The sequence below is a fragment of the Narcine bancroftii genome, chromosome 8 (genome assembly GCF_036971445.1).
Source record: "Narcine bancroftii isolate sNarBan1 chromosome 8, sNarBan1.hap1, whole genome shotgun sequence".
Taxonomy (NCBI): Eukaryota; Metazoa; Chordata; class Chondrichthyes; order Torpediniformes; family Narcinidae; genus Narcine; species Narcine bancroftii.
Window position 1 is genome coordinate 136,829,003 of NC_091476.1, and position 23,257 is coordinate 136,852,259.

The 23,257-nt window shown below is 41.5% G+C and overlaps 2 protein-coding genes across 11 annotated transcripts in view; one reads left to right on the plus strand and one right to left on the minus strand.

Annotated features, from left to right (window-relative positions):
* slc37a4a (solute carrier family 37 member 4a) overlaps positions 1 to 3,720 on the minus strand; it is a 44,535-nt gene extending 40,815 nt beyond the window's left edge. The window contains exon 1 of the mRNA XM_069894962.1: positions 3,616 to 3,720. The gene's annotated coding sequence lies outside the window, so the exon portion shown is untranslated. The remainder of the gene's footprint in view (positions 1 to 3,615) is intronic.
* A 148-nt stretch (positions 3,721 to 3,868) lies between these two features.
* The window catches only part of LOC138741221 (proprotein convertase subtilisin/kexin type 7-like), a 212,016-nt gene continuing 192,627 nt past the window's right edge, over positions 3,869 to 23,257 (plus strand). For 5 of the 10 annotated variants that reach the window (XR_011343405.1, XR_011343402.1, XR_011343403.1 and 2 more), the window contains exons 1-4: positions 3,880 to 4,256; positions 15,717 to 16,289; positions 19,146 to 19,280; positions 21,902 to 22,064. Coding sequence is in view for 6 of the 10 variants with exons in the window: in XM_069894955.1 (XP_069751056.1) it covers positions 15,729 to 16,289; positions 19,146 to 19,280; positions 21,902 to 22,064 (859 nt within the window). In the remaining 4 variants the exon portion in view is untranslated. The other 5 variants (XM_069894960.1, XM_069894958.1, XM_069894961.1 and 2 more) reach the window with 5 other exon arrangements.

The window sequence follows — 23,257 nt, forward strand, 5'->3', positions numbered from 1 at the left end:
CCTTTTATTTCCTCCTTTGTAGAGTTGTCATCTCAACTTCCCCCCATCCCAAACCAGGTATATTTACAGAGTTCCACATTCAAACTTCTCAAGGAAAAGCTTTCGCTTGAATTCCTTGTTTTGTTTACTTGTGGTTCTTCAATTAGTCACAATTATTAACCCATACAACTTGCAATATAATTGTTTAGGTTGTTATCACAATTTGAAATTTGTTTGATATGTTACAAGACCAGAGGACCCCAAAACTCAGCAGCAATAGAAATTCACCAACACAAATGGTTACTTAAACAAAAGTTGCTTTTAATTTTCTTTAAACATGAAAACAGGATCAAACTTTAATTTATTACTATTAACTTAAGCCCTTTCTAATTCTAAGCACACGTGTACATAATGTATACATGTTCAGGAAAGTTCTTTGCTTTAATAGTCCAGTCATTCACTTATCCAAGTTCACCGGTATCAGGCAATTCTCGTATCATGCACAGAATTTAACATTTATGAAATTTCACCAGGTTCTCGTGCTTAAAGGTAAATGGTTATCGCTCAGGAAGGTTATCGGTGGTTTCAGAGAGATATTTGTTGCTTGTTGGACACACACAAACTGATTTCCTCCAATCAGTCACTTCGGTGTCTTGCCAAAGAAACTTGCCCAATCATGGGTTTTCCATAATAACAATTACAGTACGCAAACAGGCCATCTTGACTCCTCTAGTGCAAGCAACATTTTAGTAAATATTCTCTGCATCCTCTCTACCTTATTGATATCCTTCCTATAACTTGGGGACCAGAACTGCACACAGTATTCCAAATTTGGCCTCACCAAAGCTTTGAACAGTCTCAACATCACCTCACAGCTCCTATATTCGATGCGTTGATTTATAAAGGCCAGCATGCCAAAAGCTTTCTTTACAACTCTAGCCACACGAGAATCCACTTTCAAAGGACGATGAACTGTTATTCCAAGATCTCTCTGCTCTTCAGTATTCCTCAATGCCCTCCCCTTTACTGCATACGTCCTGTTTTGATTATTCTTCCCAAAATGAAGACTTTACACTTATCAGTATTAAACTCCATCTGCCATCCTTCAGCCCACCCTTCTAAGCAGTCCAAATCCTTCTGCAGTCCCTGAAAACCATCTTCACTATCCACAACTCCCCCTACCTTTGTATCATCTACATATTTACTAATCCAAATTACTACTCCATCATCCAAATCATTAATGTAAATGATAACCTCTTCTTCCAGGTCACCATAACATAGGAACATAGGAAGTAGGAACAGGAGTAGGCCAAAAATGGCCCATCGAACCTGCTCCGCCATTCAATAAGATCATGGCTGATCTAATTTATGACCTAACTCCACCTACCTGCCTTCTCCCCATATCCCCTAATTCTTCTATCATGTAAAAATTTATCTAACCAAATTTTAAATATGTTTAATGAGGCAGCCTCAACCACTTCCATGGTTAGAGAATTCCAAACATTCACTACTCTCTGGGAAAAACTATTTTTCCTCATCCCTGTCCTAAATCTACTCCCCCGAATCTTGAGACTGTGTCCTCTCGTTTTAGTTTCCCCAGCCAGCTCAAAAAACCTTCCTACATCTATCCTATCCATACCCTTCATAATCCTATATGTTTCTACAAGATCTCCTCTTATTCTTCTGAACTCGAGTGAATACAATCCTAGACGTTTTAATCTTTCATCACAAGTCAACCCCTTCATCCTAGGGATCAACCTAGTAAACCTCCTCTGGACCGTCTCCAAAGCCAGTATATCCTTCCTCAAATACGGAGACCAGAACTGGACACAGTACTCCAGGTGCAGTCTCATCAGTTCGTTATACAGTTGCAACATTACCTCCCTACTCCTGAATTCAATTCCTCTAGCGATGAAGGCCAACATTCCATTTGCCTTCTTAATAACCTGCTGCACCTGTAACCTAACTTTTTGCGATTCATGCACATGCACTCCCAAGTCCCTCTGCACAACAGCCTGCTGTAGTTTTTCACCCTTTAAATAATATTCAGCTCTTTTATTTTTCTTGCCAAAGTGGATAACCTCACACTTACTAACATTGTACTCCATCTGCCAGACCTTTGCCCACTCATCCAGCTTAACTATATCCCTCTGCAGACTCTCCACATCCTCATTACAATTTGCTCTTCCACTCAATTTGGTGTCATCCCCAAACTTGGCTACACCACATTTTGTCCCCTCCTCCAAGTCATCAATGTAAATGATGAACAGTTGTGGGCCTAGCACTGACCCCTGCGGCACGCCACTTACCACCCTCTGCCAACCTAAAAAACTCCCACTTATCCCGACTCTCTGCCTCCTGTCAGACAACCAATTTTCGATCCATGTCAATATACTTCCCCGGACTCCACTTTCCTGTAACTTACTGATAAGTCTCTTGTGCGGCACCTTCTCAAACGGTTTCTGGAAATCCAAAAAGCGTTTGATAAGGTGCCGCACAATTTCCTCTTGCTCCCCTTATTTCAGGAGAAACACTCTAGCCAGCCCTTTCTTCTTGTAAGGACTACAATGGGTTTCAACAAGTTGAACTGAGGACTCACAACCCATCTTCAAAATAGGGTTTTCAACAAGTCTGCAAGCTGTCTCTCTCTCTCTAAAAGTGAAAATCCGGTTTGTTTTTTTCTGCCCACAAAAAAACCCCAGACCTAGCCCAATCCTTGAAAGATCTTTATCAGCACTTGAGCCCTGACTTCCATTTGCACCTGCTTTTAAAAATTCCTTCCAAAAGCAATTTCATGGTCTTTGCAAAGGTACTGGGAGCCTGGATGTCTGGCTTGAACAAAACTCTGGCATTGTAAATGTGATGTGGTTTGTAAGTATGTTTGTGAAGTGACCTACTCTAAACCCCACACAATCCATCTCTTTATATACAATATAACCTGTAACAGATAGCTGACATTCAACAAAGATACACATGTCTATGTTTAGTAAAACATGGCAAACATACAAAATGACAATCATTTTCAAAATATCAATTCATTATCACAGCACTGATTAATTAAACGCAAGGAAGCACCAGGTAGTAAAAAGTTAATGCATTACTTGGGTGAAGTAACCCAACAGTAAACGAATTCACTGTTGTCTGAAAAAAAGTGAAGACCGAAACGTGGTGGGCAGAGATTGAGAAGCAGGGTGGAATGACCCCAGCCCCTTCAACTCAGCGAGTGCATGCCTTCACTTCAGTTCCAAAGCACTTAGGTTTTGTAATAGGTGGTAAAGTTGACTGCGTTACATGCTCACGATAGAAAAAATCTACAACTGAGGAATAGTTTTATCCGATCAGTCACTGCATTATATAAACGGCTGCAAAAGTCCAAACTAAGCCTCAGTTATCAAGAAAGATGGGCATTTATTTCATTCAAGGCTGCTCCACAGCCCATTAAGTATGTCCTCTGTGGGCTGAGGGATTTACGTGGCACATCATTTGTGCAAGGTTAGACCCCACGAGTGAAGTGAAGCTGATTGGGAATACAGAGGGAACCCGGCCGGCTGCAGGTCAGCCACTTGGTCAGCCACTTGCTCAGCCTCCCTCCCCTCCCCTCCCCTCCCCTCCCTCCCTCTGTGGACATTGTCCTACCTGAGTGAATGCACGCCCCAAGCTTGCAGCAGCAGTCCGCCCCCGCAGGATCCACACCAGCAACTCTCCCGTCTCACATGCAGCATCTGCGCCAGTGAGCCCGATGCCCACCCATGATTGGCCACCCAATCCGTCAATCACCCTTCTATGTGGCAATAGGCCAAGGAGCTCGTGCCCACCTTTCGATTGCAAGGAAGGGAGGGGGGGTGGGGGAGAAAGCGAGGAAACCCGCCTTCTATTGCACAATGGTAGTGTCATCACAGCGAACCGTCGATTTAATTCGCTAAGTTACAGTGGAGGCTCTTTTGACTGGCCACCAATCAAGCGATTGATATTTACGGCTGGTATCGGCGGAAATTATGTCAATAGCGGACTCCAAAATATAGAGAGTGGACCATCTTTGTTACTGGCGGAAGTGAGGCCGGACTGCACCGGAATTGACGTCGCTGTCAGCGGAGCATCTGGGCGCAGGGGACCGGTGAGAGAACGAGAGCGGTGGCTTCCGCATCGGAACACAATGGAGAGAGCAGGAGCCGCGGCGAGCTAGGAGGTGACAGGCGGGCCCTGGAGTGCACACATCTTTGCGCAGGCTGTATTTCGCCTCGCTGTCACCCTCCATGCAGCAACGGAGCCGGCAGCAGGTGAGCAGCTCCCCTCTTCTCTGCAGTTCCATCATGGGCCCAGACCCAGAAAGTTTCTCTCCCGTCCTGCATCCCTAGAAAGTTTGCAATTGGAGGGGGGGGGGGGGGGGGTTGATTTGTTTCAAGTTTTTTTTTAAACTGGAATTGTAGCTACAAGATTTTAAAACCTGGATCAGGAAGAACTGCTTCTCCCAGAGGGGGTAGTGAATGTATGGAACTAACTGAAACAGTGGAGGTCGGCTCGTTGAATGTATTTAAGTTGTAAATAGAACTTTCAAGCGATAGGGTTTTGCGAACAGATGGGTAAGTGGAGCTGTGAGTCCACTATCACATCAGCTGTGGTCTTTTGTTGAATGGGGGGGAACAGGTTTGACTGGATGCCCATCCTGCTCCTATTTGTTACAAGATACATTGCTGTTGATGGAACTGTAATCGAAAAGTCTTCCAAATGTTAAATTTAGACCTACATTCCAGCTCACAGCCTGTGCTGCCCGAAGACCCCAATTAACCTAAAACCCCAGTGCATTTTGAAAGTTGGGAAACCGGAGCGGCTGGAAGAAACCCATGCAAATGCGGGGAGATCGTGCCAGATTCGAAACCTCTGTAACAGCGTTAATTGCACTAACCGTGCTGCCCATTGGTCCAATGCACCCCCTTGCATCACCAAAGCTGTGCATCACTTCATTGGAACTGCAAATGGAAAGCTGTCGTCTTGTAGTTAGATGGTGATAACTTTATTCTAAATTAAATCCGATTATAATCACTTCACAGCAGAGTGCTTTTCTCACCACAGAATGATTATTGCTGTTTTTGTGACTGTTTTAACAGGCCCCAAATGTGATTGTTTGATTCTGGTATAAATTTTCTCTATAGTGATATCAGGTAGGCTCTTGGCCTTGAACAACATTGTTTATTTAGCTATAAATTGAAATTACTTTATTAGAATTTGGAATACTGAGTGGAGCGAGTTGAATGAATCATTTTGGTAAAAATCACTTCTAGTTTCTCTTCAGTGGTTACTTTTACAACTGAAAACTTGGCAAAATCGAGTCAAACCGAACCCTTGTTTTACTAAACTGCATTTTTTTTTTGAGACCATACAATGAAAACTTGATTTTTAATGTGCTAAATTTCTCTGAATGCCAAGGTTACCATTCCCTTCTTCAAACCACCCCCCCATCCACAACTAGTACTTTATTCCACCCATTTAAAGCCTTCTGTTTAGTTGCATTAAGTAGCCCGGCTGCTGTGGTATACATCTCTGAAAATTATGTTCTCTTGGTTTGGATGCCTGCTAACATTTTTCCATACCTTGATGAAGGGCTCAAGACTGAAATGTTGGTTATGTATCTTTGCTGTTTAAAGTACACTGTTTGACCTGTTGAGTTTCTCCAGCTTTGTGTTTTTACTTCAACGATGGTGTCTGCGGACTTTCGTGTTTTACTTCTGAAAATTATTCTCTTGTTCTTTTGTGTGACTTTTTGGCTTTGCTGATTTATAGTTTTATAAAGAATATTTTCGAGGGTACCCTTTTATTTGTATGTGGTGTAAGGCGAGAGGGGAAAGATTTTAAAGGAGATCGAAGGGATCACTTTTTCCACACACAGATTAGTGGGTATATGGGATGACATATGAGAGGAAGTAATACAAGTAGGTACAATTACAAAGGTTGTAAGACATTTAGACATGAATTGGGAAGGAAAGGTTAGAGGAAATTGGGCCAAATGGAACTAGCTTGATCAGGCATCTTGGTTACCATGGATGAGTTGAGCTGTAGGCTTTATGTTATTTAATTTGGGGATGCAGCACAGTAGCAGGTCCTTCCGGCCGACAAGCCTGTGCCACCCAAATACAACAATTAACCTATAAATCCTGTACACTTCTGGATAGTGGGAGGAAATTGGAGCATCCAGGGGAAACCCGTACAGACATGGGGAGAATATACAAGCTCCTTGCAGACAACACCAGATTTGAACCCTGGTCTCTGGCACTGTAAAAGTGCTGTGTTAACCTCTATGTTTCCAACAGTTTATCTTCTGTATGGCCCAGTTTCTCTTCACTTACTGCAAAATGTTTTGTGCATGTAAAAATAGTGAATTTTATGAACTCTTCCAAAGCTATCAATTTGTTCTCTCAGTACATGAACCTGTTACACATTTCATTCTTGTCACCTCCTGCTAGATTATACCCTTCTTTATCTTTTTTTTTGTCACTCACTCTGCCAAGCTGATTTTTCTGCCAGGATTTTTAGCCATCTCCACAATATATATGGTAAAGCACTTTCAAAAGAAAAGAAACATCAGAATCAGAATTTATTGTCATGTACGTGACGTGAAATCCATCATTTTCGGCAACATTTTACTGATGCAAAATTGCTATAAATTACAATTTTAAAAATAAATAAATTAGAGCAAAGGAAGATAAGAAGTGTCTGTGGTTCATTGTCCATTGAGATATCTGATGGCGGAGGGGAAGAAGCTGTTTTTTTTTAACTGTAGCAGTAACATGTTACACTGTGACCTGGTTCTCCTCTAAAGTGGATACACAATCCTATTTCAAAGAAGACCAGATGAATGGTTCTTGGTGTTATTAATACTTATAAAAGATTGTTGAAAAAGATCATATAATTATTTAATTGCATTTGTGGAACATTGCTGCTTTTAATTTATGCTTGTTTTCTCCTTGTCCCTACATTGTAAGTGATTGTATCTTTAGTACTTAATTGGATGTAAAAATGATTGCAGAGATCCTGATATCCCTTGTTGGTCATGTAGGCATTGGTTGCCTTTTGTATCTTGGCATTGTGAGCAGTTATTGTGAGCAGTATAGATAAGATTTTGGAATAGAGAGAAATTACTTCCACTCCAGTTCCTTGAGTGCTGTGGTGGATGGTGTGGCAAACGTAGGATCCATCAGGTGATGCATGAGGGATAGGTGGGTTGATTAGAATACTTCATGTTAATTCCATTGCTTGTGCCTGGTTTCTGCACAGCTTTATAAATTATGAATAAAGATTATTAGTGCATTCCAAAATGCTGCTGTTCCAATTTCGGCATACATGGGTCAGGAAGTTGATGTGGTTATGACTTTCAAGGATAACTTGAAACATCCTCTGTGTTCTCTCTTTCTTCTTGAAAATCTCTTGCTGTGACTGAACGCGGTGTGCTTGCTTCAGGAGTCTCGAGCATCAGGGTGCACCCCCCCCCACCGCATGCTCTGTCTGAAGGTTTGCTGCTTGTAATTGTTATGGTACTAATTGCTGAAGAACTGAATCATTTGAATTTGCGTGTACCAAGAGTCACTGAAAAGCTTTTGTTCACATGCAATTCAGACAAATCAACTTGTATTTAATAAAGCAAGAAGTGCAATAATAAGACAAAAATGCAGGGTGTCATGTCACAGTCAGTCAAAGAAAAAATATAGTTCCTTGTTTGTGCTTTTCTGGAATTTGGGAAAATACTGTCCAAGGAAGAACATATTTTCCATTCCTCTGAAGAAATGTAAATTGATGTCAAAACATCTTAACAAGCCAGTGGAGAACTTGTATGCGTTTGGTATGTGTAAAGGGGTATTTTGGTTTTGTGTTTTTGTGTTGCACCCTGGCAAATGTTCATCCCTTAACAATGTTGCTGAAGAAACAGATTATTTGATCTTTGTTGTGTCCTGGACATTGGCTGCTATGATACCCATATTACAACTGTGATTTAATTGGCAGTAGAGTTCTGGGAGATCCTGAAAGGGAACTGAAATGCATTGACAATGAAAGCAAAATCTCCCAAATAAAGAAATAAACCAACATTTTCTCTGCAGCTGTTTGTCCTTGTAACAACATCCTCTTTGGAAACTTCAATGAATTGATTCAAGGTCTCGTGGTTTAAAAGTGAAATGAGTGTAAATTGGGGCACGCAATCCTCAAACAAGGAAAAATCCTGGATTAAAACATCGACTTTTGCATTTAAATAAAAGTCAGGCTATTCTCTGTTTGCAAAAATCCTGAGGTTTTTTTTGATTTAAAAAAAAAACAGAACATTGACAATGTCATCTAGAAACCTCTGATTAAAATAAGGCAAGACTTCTGGTTTTGAGGATTCTAAAGAAGTTGATGAGGCCAATTTGGAAACTACAGATTCTCCCACTGATGGTGCTGGAGGTGGAGTTTGTGAGGTGATGTGCATTTTCTGCCACTTACACGGGGTCTCAGTGGGCTCCAGATGCATGGCATCCAAATGCTGATTCTCCACTTGGAGTTATCACCACTAGGAGCCAGTTGGGGACTTGGCATTTCTTCTCGAAGGCTTTGAAAATGTAGAGGTTTCCTCCTCAAGGACGACATGCAATGGGTGAAATGTTTTGCACAATGAGTTACTTGCGGTGCTCAGCATTTAAGAGGACATTTTGTTACTTGTACAGGAGGAGGATGAGTCATCTTCCACAAATATTGTACTTGCAGATGCCAAGCTCTACACTATTTATAAATTAATTGTTCTGTTCTACACCATCTCACGTTGGGACAAGATATCCCCTCGTCAATTATTCCTGTAGAGTATATGTGCCAAATTCTACTGAATTTGTGAGATGGTGCAGAACAGAACTATTAATTTATAAATTTATAAATAGTGTTGAGCTTGGCATCTGCAAGTACAATATTTGTGGAAGATGACTCATCCTCCTCCTGTACAAGTAACAAAATGTCCTCTTAAATGCTGAGCATCGCAAGTAACTCATTGCACAAGTGATTGCGGTGGGTTTCTGCTCACTCAGCTATTTTTCCAAGCAGTGAAGATTTAATTTATGGTCTGTTCCAAGGGACATACTCTGTGTCCAATGTCAGGAACTGCTGGAGGACCATCAACTCGTGAAAGACACTCTTTGGTCTGCCCGAAACCTGTTGGCCTTTCAGCCTAATGAGATGTTGGTAAGGGAATGCTGCGAATTGATACATTCCAGCCTGCAGGAGTACGTGCTGATGGACACACTTGGTGCAGCCAACGCAAATGTAAATTAACAATAAGGATCTAAAAAGTAATGATGTGTAAATGGATAGGGTGATAAAGAAAGCATATGATATGCCGTGCTCGAATGAAGTCAAGCATCAAGTAAGGATATCATGCAGCGATTATGGATTGGTTTGGCTGCACTTGAAATCATGTCTACAGTTCTGATCAACCCAGTACAGGAAGGATGTGGAGGCTCTGGAATAGGGACAGAAGAGATTTACCAGGATGTTGTATGGTTTAGAGCAGTGGTTCTCAACCTTATTTTTTTCACTCACATACCACCTTAAGTGATCCCTTACTAACCTGTGACATCGATGCTCTGTGGTTAGTAGGGGATTACTTAAGGTGGTATGTGAGTGGAGGGGGGGGGGGAAGGGTTGAGAACCACTTGTTTAGATGGTATGAGTTATATGGAGAGATTGGACAAACTTAATTTGTTTTCTCTGGAGTGTAGGAGGCTGAGGTGTGACCTGATAGGGGTTTATAAGACCTCTATAAGACTGTAAGATATGGGAGCAGAAATAGGTCATTTGAGTCTGCCCCACCATTCAATCTTGAGCTGATCCATTTTCCCACTCAATCCCACTGCCTAGTCTTCTCTCCATAACCTTTGATCCCCTGGCTTATCAAAAACCTATCAATCTCTGCCTCAATTACACCCAACAGGTGGGCAGTGGGGTGGACAATCAGATTCTTTTCCCCAGGGTAAAGAATCAAAGTCATGCTGCACTAATGAGGAGAGGGATCTAAGAGACATTTTTTTTCCACTCTGGGTGGGGTGGGGAGGAATGCCATATCTGGAACAAACTGCCAGAGTAAATTGGAGGTGGGTATGACTTTGATGAATGGATTGGAAGGGTTTAGATGCATATGGGCAAATGGGACTAGCCCAGAATGTCAATTTGGTTGGCATGTTCGAACTGGTCCAAAGAGTAGGGAACCAACTCTGACACAATGATCAGACCAATGTTGTTGCAGTCGATGAGTGTTGATCCCACAGCCATCTGCAAAAGGGAAGTGCTTTTAAGTCAGGACAGGGGAGTCGATAGCAATAACATTGATCTTTCAGCAGAGCTCTTCAATGCATATATGGATCCTGACCTTTGGTGTGATGTTCTCCATCTTCTGATACTCAGAAACAGGGGATATCTATCATGAACTCGTGATTTAAGTCAGAACCATGTGCTGTACATTTACTGTCACTTGTGTGATTTACCCGAGGGAGTTTACACCCACACATGAAAGTACAAGGTCCAGTTTTTAGTTGGGTGGTATTCCTATCCAAAACTTTCAAAGCTTTTTTTTTGTGCAGGAAAAAAAGGTGTCAATGGTTTTATAATAATTTTAGGTGAGGGTGTGTTGGGTCAAATAGAGTAATGTTTTTTGTTTTTTTTTATTTTTCACACTGAACCATATCAATCAAAATACATACAAACATTTCCCTCTTAAATATACACAGTGGCATTTTCTCCCCTTTTTCCCCCCTACCTTCCCTTCCCACCCCCCTCCAAACCCATTAAATGTTCAACATATTGTCGGACTCTGGCTTTACCCTACCCTCAATTTGGTCTATGTGTCGTCTGAGTCCAGCGTGCTCGTTGAATGAAGTGATAGGAGAAGGTATTCGGTTTCACAATCAGTTTATTACATAGTACAGGAATAAAGCTTACAGAGCTCTGGTTCAGTTGTTAGTTCATAGGTCACCTGCTCAGTGAGCTATTCCCCAAGACTGGCTCCTACTGTCCAGTCTCTTCTGTTTATATAGATCAACATTGTTACATTGACCACGAGTTGGCTTTCTTTGATAAACTCCTTGCATAAAATTTATCTCAAGCAATTTCCTGCTCTGCACTTATCGATGATGTAGACCTCTTATCTTAATCCCCAAGGCCAGAACATCCTGTTGTTTTGATCAGAAGTCAATTCATACCCCAGATATTTCTAATTATTTCTTTGTTCTCGTCTGGCCATAGTCTTCTGTTCTAATCAACACCACCTGTGTATCCTTATGACTTAATTATTTCTTTCTAAATTGATTTATCCATTTTTTTTGTCTCTGACATTCTCAGTCATGGTACTCTTATCACTTATCCTTGCAATACACTTATCTTCCTGTCATTGGCCTGTTTCAGACTAAATCACTGTCCCTGTTCCTCCAACCTCATCCTGTCTAACTTCTCCTATCTGCTATCCTTTTTCTCCCATGTGTGCTTTACAATTAGAAGTGTAACCTTGGGGATGAAAGTATTTTCTCTCTTTGTATTTGGAGGCAGCAAATTCTACACATACTATAATCAGCCAACTTTTCTACATACTGTGGCTGTTACTTAATTACATTAATATTTCCCTTAAACAGTATAATTTAAAAAAAATTTTTATTTTTCACACTATAAACCACATTGATCAAGATACATACATTTTCCCTCTTGAACATATACAGTGTCGTTTTCTTCCCCCCCCCTCCCTCTTCCCCTCCCTCCCCTCCCATTCATTTAAAGTTCAGAAAATAGGATACATTAAACCCATCAAAGAATGTTGTCACTCAATAAAAACAAACAAGAAATTCCACTGAGTCAGTTCTTTTCATTCTCTTCTCCTTCTGTCATTTTAGGTGGTAGATGTTCCTGGTAGGTTTTCTCTATTATGTTTCATGTATGGCTCCCATATTTGTTCAAATATTGTAATATTATTTCTTAAATTATATGTTATTTTTTCTAATGGAATACATTTATTCATTTCTATATACCATTGTTGTATTCTCAAGTTATCTTCTAATTTCCAGGCTGACATAATACATTTTTTTGCTACAGCTAGGGCTATCCTAACAAATCTTTTTTGTGCACCATCCAAATCAAGTCCAAATTCTTTGTTTTTTATGTTACTTAGGAGGAAGATCTCTGGGTTTTTTGGTATATTGCTTTTTGTGATTTTATTTAATATCTGGTTTAGATCTTCCCAAAATTTTTTCACTTTCTCACATGTCCATATTGTATGAATTGTTGTTCCCATTTCCTTTTTACAGCGAAAACATCTGTCAGATACTGTTGGGTCCCATTTATTTAACTTTTGAGGTGTAATATATAGCCTGTGTATCCAGTTATATTGTATCATACATAACCTCATATTTATTGTATTTCTCATAGTTCCTGAGCATAACTTCTCCCATGTTTCCTTCTTTATCTTTATGTTTAGATCTTGTTCCCATTTTTGTCCTTAAACAGTATAATTGAAGTGAATAGTAAATTGTTACACAGTAATGGATTAATGAATACATAATGAATAGTACATAGGCATATTTTCCATGATTATTTAACCCTTTGGTTCCAACAATATACAATACAATAAAACCATTAAACAATGTCATCACACAATGAAAATAAACAAGAAAATTGTGTCATCTACTTTTACACACTGGGTCAGTTCACTTCGTCTTCTTCGCATTCTATCATTTTAGGGGGTGGAGGTCTCTGTTGTGTCTTTTTCACTTTCTCACATGCCCAAATTGCTTGTACTGTTGTTCCCATTTCCTTCTTACAGTCAAAACATCTGTCTGATAATGTTGGGTCCCATTTTTTTAACTTTTGGGGTGTGATTTATAACCTGTGTAACTAATTATACTGTATCATGCATAACCTTGAGTTTATTATGTTCTTCATAGTTCCAGAGCATAACTTTTCCCATGTTTCATTTTTTATCTTTATGTTTAAATCTTTTTCCCACTTTTGTTTGGGATTATAGCTTATTTCATCATTTTCTTCTCTTGCAGCTTGATGTACATGTTCGTTATAAATCTTTTAATTATCATTGTGTCTGTAATCACATATTCAAAGCTGCTTCCTTCTTGTAACCTCAGTCTGTTTCCCAATTTATCCTTTAAGTAGGGTTTCAGTTGGTGGTATGCAAACATTGTACCATGAGTTATTCCATATTTGTACTTCATTTGTTCAAATGATAATAAATTATTTCCCAAAAAACAATTTTCTATTCTTTTAATTCCTTTTCTCTCCCATTCTCTACAGGAAAGGTTATCTATTGTAAAAGGGATTAGCTGGTTTTGCATCAATAATAATATTGGTAGTTGGTAATTTGTTTTTTTTCCTTTCTAAGTGAATCTTCATCCATATATTGAGTAAATGATGCAGTGCTGGTGAGCTTTTATATTGCACCAGCTTTTCAACCCACTTATAAACTATATGTTCCGGTACCTTCTCCCCTATTTTATCTAGCTAAATAGAATAATGTTTGAAATGATTTGGTGGAGGATGTTTTGATTTGCTTGTTGTCTTTGTAGCATTTTTATTCCTTGTTTGCTTTCATTTTGGATTCATCTTAGGAGGGAACAAACCCTAACCAAGTTTGGAAAGGACCTGGGAGTTGCCAAGTGCTTCTAAGGCTTTAGCAGTTAGTCGTAGAGAAATAAAGCACAGAGCCAAACTCTTCAGACCACAACATCCATGTTAACCATTAACTATGAGTATCAAAAAAGTTGATGACTCTTTGAGAGAGTATAAGTTGCAAAGAAACGTGGGCCAAATTAGATTGTGGGAATGACTGATATAAAGGGCTGAATTACCTCCTGTGTCAGAAGAAACTGTGAAATAATATGTAGAAGGGCACTGAGAATGGTGGTGGATCAGACCTATGGTAGTCAGGCTACAGCATGCAGAATTTTGGATTCGTTCAGATTTTGAAAGATGAGAGAACAGACGTTTAAAGTGAAAGTGTTAAAGCTGGAGGAAAAAAAATAAAAAATTTAAAAAAAAAACAAAAAAAACTGGAGGAAGTGGGAGGATTGGATTGGTGGGGGCACTGGTGCCGTGGGAGCACTTGGTTCAGCAATTGTAGTTGAGCTGAGGTAGGCATTGAGTTGGAGGTGAGAAGTGACAGTCTGGTAGCCAAGTGGAATTGAGTGCGGAACCTCTCCTCAGGTCAGAAACACCAATGATGTGTCCTGTCTGGTTCAGCCTCTGACAGGGAGAGGGATGGATAAGATAGTGGTGGCAGGTGGGGGGGGGGGGAGGTGGGGGGCAAAGACCATGATTCCCAATATTTAGTGCATTTACTGAGGAGGCATTTTCTACTTGTCTGAAATGGGTGTCAGACATGCAGAGTTATGGGTTGGATCAAAAGACTGTGATACCCTAACTAAGATAATGGGATTCACCTTCCCAGTAGATCCAGAGACTTTATCTTCTGGGGAACTTTACCACGATTGGTAGATTACCAACTAATTCTCAAATTAAATTCACAGAAATTGCCTTGTGTTCAGGAAATGCATAGTAGTCACATGGAAGTCTGTCTCCCATCTACTCATGGATAAATGATCTTCAGAGGTGAATAACGATGATTGCATCCCATTTGAAAAGGTCACGTACAATCACAGGAATGGATATAACACCTTCCTAAAAATCTTGACAGCCTTATTTAGAACATATAGGTGCCTCACTGGCACCAATATAGAGTAACGATTGGAACTGGCTAGCCAGCAGACCTCTGCAAAGATTTTAACATTGTTGTATTATTGTGTCTCCATATGTTTTATATGACACTGACAATGGGATGAATTTTTTTCTTTATCTTCGTTCTTTCTCTGTTTAATAGGACTTGTAGAGAGGGCGGAGGGAAGGGTTTTCTTGACATTTTACATTTAGTATTGTTGATTGTTAAATATGTTAAAATGATAATTAAAATATTACAAAAGCAAGAGACTGGAAATGTTGGTGAGCTGTTGCCAGTATACACTGGAAACCTGACGCTATTTTTGCTAACTTTCTGAGAAGCAGCAGAAGGATGAGAAATTAAAGTTTCTGATACATCCTTGGGGGAGGAGTCAGAGTGGATTTTCCACATGACTACCTTTCATGAACCTTCAACCCCTAAAGTTCTTGGGGCTAACAAATGACCTGATTGAACTGAAACTGCAGTGGGGCCAGGAGCCACAAGAGAAATTGGAGGAGTTCCATTGAATGTATGTCTCTCGATCCCAGGTTGTTCAAGTCAAGTTTATTGCCATCTGATTGCACAAGTATGATGAAACATCGTTCTCCGGTCTTTGGTGCCAAACACGCAGATAAACAGCCAGATATAACACACATTTAGATAAACAATACATAGGCTGGACAATTATTCATAGATACACTAATGGATGGTTAGTGTAGGCAGTTCCTTTGATCATGCAGCTTTCTGACTGCCCATGGGAAGAAACCTCCTCAGCCTGGTGGTGCTGGCTCTGATATTCCTGTATCTCTTTCCTGACGGGAGCAGCTAAAAATGCAGTGTGCAGGGTGGAAGGTGTCCTCAATGATCTTGCAAACCCTCTTCAGATAACAATCCCGGTAGATCACTTTAAAGGGTGGGGGTTAGGAGACTCCAGTAATTCCAGTACCAGTCCACTCCCTGGTCTTTTTGACAGCAATCTCTTTTGCATGAGGTCTCTATTTGTTTTGTTTGCTTTTTGTTGCAGTGATCAGATCTGATGCAGCATCTGAAGTGGAAGGTCTCACCATGGAGAGTGATGATGGAGATCCTGTTGTCAACCTTCTTGAGCTTTTCAATATTTTCCATCTGGTTACCAGTGGCTACAAAGAATGGATTTGCCAGAGCCCTGAACATTGAGACTTTGGTATTGGCTCCTCAAGCTAATGACGTGGATGGAATTAACAAGGGAAGGAATGAGGGATTGGATGTAGAAAAAAAGGGAACTTTGACTTGGGCAGTGCATCTAGCACTTGGAAATGATTCTGGCACAAGTGAGGCATTGTCATTGGATCAGCTTGCAGACGAACTTGCAGAGTTCATGGAACTGGAGAACAGGGGGCAGATTGGGGAACTGGCTGGCCATTACCTCTTTGCTCTGCCTCCAGATCGACGTAGCCATGGTGACCTGGAGGAGGAGACGCAGAGGATGAGGAAATCCATCAATGCCTTGCTTGCCCAACATGACCGTGTGAGGTGGCATTCTGAGCAGAAGCTGCTGAAGCGGTCTAAGCGGAGCCTGCACTTCAATGACCCAAAGTACCCTTTCCAGTGGCACCTGGTAAGTGATTCACCTACCCCTCACTGCTGGACAACATGGGGGAACAAGCTGTGGCGGTTACAGGGGTGACGGCATTGGCAACGTCGGAGGAGTTGGCGTGAACATTGACTACACAGTCTCTCAAGGGACTCTAAATTTTAGATTTAGACTTGCAGCATGGTAACAGGCCCTTGTGGCCCATGAGCCTGTGCTCCCAAATACACCAATTAACCAACAACCCTTGTACATTTGAAGGGTGGGAGGAAACAGGAGTACCCCGAGGAAACCCACACTGACATGAGGAGAATGTAGAAACTACTTGCATACTGTGCCAGATTCGAATCTGAGTCGCTGTAATAGCGTCTCACCAACTGCTACCTGAACCATGCCGCCCTATACGCTAACTGTGCTGCCCTTTCTTTCTTTTTGTTCCAAGATGGCACTGGAGCACAGTGACTCTTTGCTGGACTTTGAATCACTCTGTACACATGACAATAAATAAACCTAAATCTCAAAATTCATTTCTCTCATTATTCCAGTGGCCTTGCTGGTAAGGCTTTTGGACAACCTGCACAGTCTTCTGGTTCTCTTTCAGATCTACTGCATTTTGCTTTTGTATTTTTGTACCTTTTGGCTAGTGTTAGTGTGCTCACTAAGTAATGGCTGAATAAACCTCTCCAACCTCCCAGTGTTAATCGTATCTGGGCTTCCCATTCTTCATCATCACTCTATTCCAGAGTGTCCCCTTGGCTGGTGAAATCCATCCCTCTCCTAATCACAGGTCAGTCTCCCTGGGTAAACAGAATGAACTTTTTTGAACATTCCAAGGTGCTTCCTTTGTGACATCTGGTTTGTTGTGGGAAAAGGTAGTGACTTGACTTAAAAAAAAATGCTGTTTGTTTTTGGGATATGATAATGAGAACAGCATCTCTTCAGAAACTCCTTCAAGTGATGCACTTCCAATTGCAGGTCATCTCCCAGTGCTGATCACGTGGGAGAGATTTCAGGGTTCTGGTCCAGTGATGGTAAAGAATGGGAATGTGTGTCCTGAACGATGACGTCAAGCAGCTGGTGCCTTATTCCTTGCCACATAGTGACATTCTTGGATTTGCGAGGTGTTACCAACACTACACAATGGAGAATTGAGGCAATGCCTGTCGTTGGGCACTGCACAGAATGAGGTGCATGCATGGCATTCCATTCTCTGCACATGTCAGCATTGACAAATTAACCCAAGTTTATTTTTCTCTCTTCTCTTTTAAAACTTGCCCAATGAAAGTTGCTGACCTATGATTCACACATCTCTGTGTAAACAATTAAACATTGGATTAAAATGGATTCAAAAAGCTATTTGAATTGCAAAAAGAAAATGTAATGCCTTGAGGATCCTACCTAAACATTGTTTCAACACACGACAGACTTCTGCCTTGCTGGTGAGCCGGGGTAATGGGTTTGATCTCTTTCTTTAAAGAAGGATGTTAATATTTTGGAGGCATTTGAGAGAAGCTATATGTCTAAAATGAGTAAGTTGCTTCTAAAAGGTTAGGCAGCTAGACATGTACCTATAGGATATAGAGGGTTGTGGGATGTTGACAGGGTAGACATGGAGAGGATAATAAAGAGAGGCTCCTGATTTAAAATAAGGGCAAACTCGTTTAAGGTGAAGATGTGATAGTTTGTATCTAACCTAAAAGAGTGGTGGGGGGTAGACATAGAACATTACAGCACAGTACAGGTCCTTCAGCCCATGATGTTGTTCTGACCTTTGTAAACCTAACCAACAATCTTAACCTTTCCTACATCACACCCATAGCCCTCTATTTTTACACTTTGATTTTCAGACAGAAGTAAGCAAGGGGTGAAAGATTACTGGGGTAAACTGGTGTGCAATCTTGAGATTACAATCCGATCACCTGTCATCTTGTTGAATGGTAGAGTAGGTTAAATGGAGCCCAATAGCTCTTAATTCCTATTCATTGAGGATTTGTGACAAATCCAGGCAGTATTCTGCAAGTTTATTGTTTTATTTTCCTCAGCTGTTTATGTGACCCTTGGATAAATAACATATCTAAAATACAGATGATCTGACCTTATTTTCTTGCTAATCATAGGCAATTGCTGTACACAAATTTAATGTCATGTTTTCTGTTTTCACATAAGTGCTACATTAATGCAATTTTTTTTTGTTGGCTTCCAAGTCACCTGCAACAAGTCTCAAGACAATATTTAGACCTGCCTTTAGAGGAATCTGGATCCTATTAGCCTGTGACCTAAAAAATAATCAACCCAAAGCTCATAATTGTAGAACTCAATCACCCCTTCAGCTCATGATGTCTGCACCAAAATAATCTAAAATAATATTGCTCTTTCCTCTTAACCCATTGGAAACAGTCAGCAGAGACTTGTGATGTTTGCAGCCAGTAGATAAATTGTTTTCAAACTATCTGAATGCTTGCAGCAAACCAACACTGAGGTTCGCATCCTTCCCACAACATGACCTCCAATTCAGATTCTTTGCCCACAGGATGATGCCAGGCGAAGTGGGAAGAGATACAAAGACCTTGTAAGACACCAGGTAGTTGGCCACTAAAAATCCAGCTGAGAAGAAAACAATCTTTCCTCATCTCCTGTTAAGCTTTCACTCTCTTGATCCTTCTCCCTGATGGGAGGAGGAAGAATAGGATATGTCCGGGGTGTGATGGGTCCTTCAATATGTTGGCTGCCTTTAGATGGTGATGGAGTTCGTGGAAGGGAGGGAAGTTTGCATGATGCTCTGACCTGCATTCACGACCAGCTATAGCTTCTGATCTCGAGCTGACCTGCTCCTATCCCATAAAATTTTCACAGCATTTAGACGAAACACACCTTCCTTTGCAGCATAATCGCAGGAAGCAAGGAATGGACATTAACGTCACTGGAGTGTGGGAACGCAATGTCACTGGCAAAGGAGTGACCGTGGTGGTGGTCGATGATGGTGTCCAGTATACAATACGGGACATACAGACTAATTATGTAAGTTCAGTGACATATTTGGATTTAAAAGAAGGCTGCAAATGCATGAGAGCAAGAAGGAAATGTGCATATTTGACCATACTGTTAGAGAATGATCAGGAGGGGTGAAGAATACAACCTTTGAAGCAAATGGTTCAAAGGTTTATCCAGAAAAGAGCAGGGAAGCATGCAAAAGAAACTGCATCTACTTCTCTCCATAAAAAGCAGACAATACTCCAGGAAAATTACCCAGGACACAGGATAGTTGCATATAGATTGTGTGCATGAAATCATGTCACTTATAATGGTCCAATCGCCAATCTTGATCAACAGGAGATGATACTGAATCACCAATGAGGGAAGAAATTAGATAAGGTAGGAGGAAACCGTGGCACAGCTATTGCCTCACACTCCAGTGATCCAAGTTCAGTCCTGACCACTGGAACTGTCTGTCTGGAGATGCTTGTTATTCCCAGTAACTGCATCCATTTCTTGGTGCTCCAGCTTCCTTCTGCGTTCCAGAGACCTGTTGGTTTGTAGATGACTTGGCCATTGTAAAGGTACTGTTAAACCAAGGCCATCTGTAAATTGGAGGACCAACACCTAATATTCCGTCTGGGGTGCAATCACCAAGTAGATGCATTAACATGAACTTCTCAGGTTTATGCTCAACCACTAATCGTTGTCCCTCTCTTCCCCATTCTTCTGTCTACTTTCTTCCAGCTCTCCACCCCCCTCCCCTCTCCATTCTCAGAGCTATCCCCTCTCCCCCTGTTTACTGTCATGCCCTCCTTCCCTTATCCACTGTACTCCGCCCCCACCATTTTATTTCAGACAACTGCTTACATTTTTCTCATACCTTGATGAAGGGCTCAGGCCAGAAATCTTGGTTATATATCTTTATCTTTTGCTATATAAATTATGGTGCTTGAGTTTCTTCATCATTGTGTTTTCATTGAAAATTAATGCTTGATTATAGGCAAGTGGTAAGATTGGCAGGTGGTGGGGGGGTGGGGAAAGATGTTGATAGGGATCTAAAGGGAATGTGATTGAGCTATCACAGACTCACTGGGCTCAATGGCCTCCTATGCTGTAAGGAAGTACAGGAGGTAATGTGTAGTGTAGAGTATTCCTATCATTATGGGTCAGTATGGTTGAAAGATATCTTCCATAATATGCGTTCTATGTTCTAGCTCCAGCAAGAAAGTCTTTCCTGATAGCCTCATCCTCTGGCCCAGTGCAGGATCTCAGGACACAGTAATTCTGCACAGTGGGATCCATGTTTATGCTTTGCTGTCCTGTTGGTGGATGTGTACAAGTTGTACTTTGGCTGAGCAAACCCAGGTTAGAGCATAGCTGGAGCTATTTTGTGCACTGCACCTCGACATATGGTCAGAGAGATAGAGAGAGTGAAACAGTCCCTTCACCTCGCTGTATCTTTGCCCACGATCGCTCACCCATTTTATTTTCCACCTAATCCTACCCTTGCTCATTTTATTCCCCACAGACCCATAATTCCTTCTCTGCCCATTCTCCCAGGTTCTTGATTAAACCTTACCAGTCCACAAGTCTTTGGGATGTTGGAGGAAAATGGAGCACTGGGCAGAAACTCTCACAGGGACAACGTGCAAATTCTAGACAGAGTTTGGGGTCAAACCTGGGTCACTGGAGCTGTGAGGCAGGTTGAGAGTGACCTTGGTGCTGTCCGTAGACTTGGGAGTTTAAACATTAAGGAGAGATTGGAGAAAGTAGGATTCTACAACGAGAATTCAGACAAATGAGTAATCGGATTACTCTATAATAAAACAGTACACCTCTTCCTCTTTGTCCTTGTGAGATCCCAACTCCAGTGGAGTGATTGCTCTCGAGTGCAGAGAGACTGCTGAATGAATCTGCCTGGTGGTTGTGGGAAGATCTTGGCCACGACAGCGAGCCCTCTGTGCCTCTTCCAAGAATGTCAACAGGTTCCAAGTTAAAATCCAAAGCCTGAATAAAGGGCGGAATAAAGTTAAAGTGTATTCATCACATTATATACCTTGTGCAGTCAGAAGGGTTCTCCTGTGAGTGGTCTAAAATTCATACAGCCCATGTAAAGTAGAAGAATGAGCAAAATTGGATAGTTGCAGTACAAGACAATGTACAAGGGGAGGCTGAGAGCAATGTTGCAGGGTTCATTCAGGAGCCTGATGGCTGTGGGGAAGAAATTGCTGTTAAGCCTGTAGGTGCATGCTTTCACCTTCGTGATCCTTCTGCCTGATGGAAGGAGGAAGAAGAGAATGTGTCTGGGGTGTGGTGGGTCTTTCAGTGTGCTGGCTGCTGTTCTTAAGCAGTGAGAGATGTGGATGGTCTAGGAAGGGGAGGAAAGTTTGCATGGTGCTTTGAGTGGTGGTCCACCTCTGTAGCTTACTGGATAGCCACACTAGTATTGAGCAAGAGTATGCTGCGTGTATGATAATTCACTCCGCAACATATACCCATTGGGCCAGACAGTGAATGAAGTACCTCGTCATGGAGATCTTCCTGGCGACCAGGAAATGGCTTTGGCCATCCTATCCCAGCTGCGCAACCTGATTTGATGTTTTATATGGGAAGTTGCTGAAGAAGTAATTAACCTGTGTATTTTGCTTTTAAACCGTCGCCAGTCTCCCGAAGGGAGTTATGATCTGAATTCAAATGATGATGATCCCATGCCTCACCCAGATGAGCACAGTGATAATCACCATGGAACTCGGTGCGCTGGTGAGATTGCTGCTGCCCCAAATAACTTCTGTGCAGTCGGTGTGGCCTTCGGAAGCCGGATTGCAGGTAATCTTGTACCCATGTTTGCTGCTTCTGCACAAGCTTTCTCTTCCTTTCTTAACCCCCCCCCCCCCCGCCACCCCCACCACCCATCTTTATTCTCTCCTCCCTCCACACCTTCCTCACTGTTTTCTTGCAAATGTCTGCTGCAGTTGAATAGCTGATAACCTTGCCATGAGCACTTGGTTTGAGTGAGCCGAAGGATTTGGGCAATTGCATGTTTCAGCAGTAGATGGCAATGCTGCAGTTAAATGATATCCTACTGGGGCAACTAGAGCACATACCTACAAGTGTCCTGACCTTTGCTGTCATTAGCTGGAAAGGAAAGTCAAAGAAATAAACTGGAACTTGCACAGTTTCAAAAGACAGTTGTGTAAAACTTTGGTCAGGCCACTTTTTGAGTTTGTGAGCAGTTCCAGTTGTGAGCAGCAAGGTTGTGGAGGCTTTGGAGAGGCTGCAAAAGAGATTCAACAGGGTGTTGCCTGGATTCAAGTTTGAGATTTAAAGAAGGGATGGACAGATTTGAATTGTTTTTGCTGGTTCTCCAGAGGCTGAAGAGAGGCCTGATAGAAGTCAGAAAAAAGATGAGACATTGATGGGGTACTTTTACCCATGGTAGTAATGCCAAACACCAGAGGGTTTTGCTTAATGATGAAAGCAGGAAGATTTAAAGAAGATTTATGTAGTTTTATTTTGCACCAAGAAGGATGGATGCCTGGAACATGCTGCCAGCAGAAAAGGTGGAAGCCGATCCAGAGCAATGTTTAACAAGTATTTAAACTGGCACATGAATTGGCAGGGAATCGGAACACCTTGTTTGGACAGATGGTTTGAATTTAGATTGTGTCAGGGCCAGCAAAGAGATTGTGAGCTATACTGTTCTGTGCAATGTATCATTCTGCAGTAGCTGAGATGAATAATTTTTTTTAAGCAGTACTTTGCGATATGGCTGAAAGTGCATGGAATCTGATGTAGTTGTAAAGCAATCGGCTAAAATTTTGACAAGGTATTGGGAGACTACATGGGTATGGGAAAGACCAATGGGCTGGGGTAGTCAAGAATATTTTACTGTCATCTAATAAAGCATTAAATGTGATAGTACACAAAATTTCCTTTAGTCTACTGTAAGCCAGACAAAGATTTGCTACCAGCAAAAATTGCCCAGTGCCCCTTCAGCCAGAGAAAGAGAAGCAAAAGAG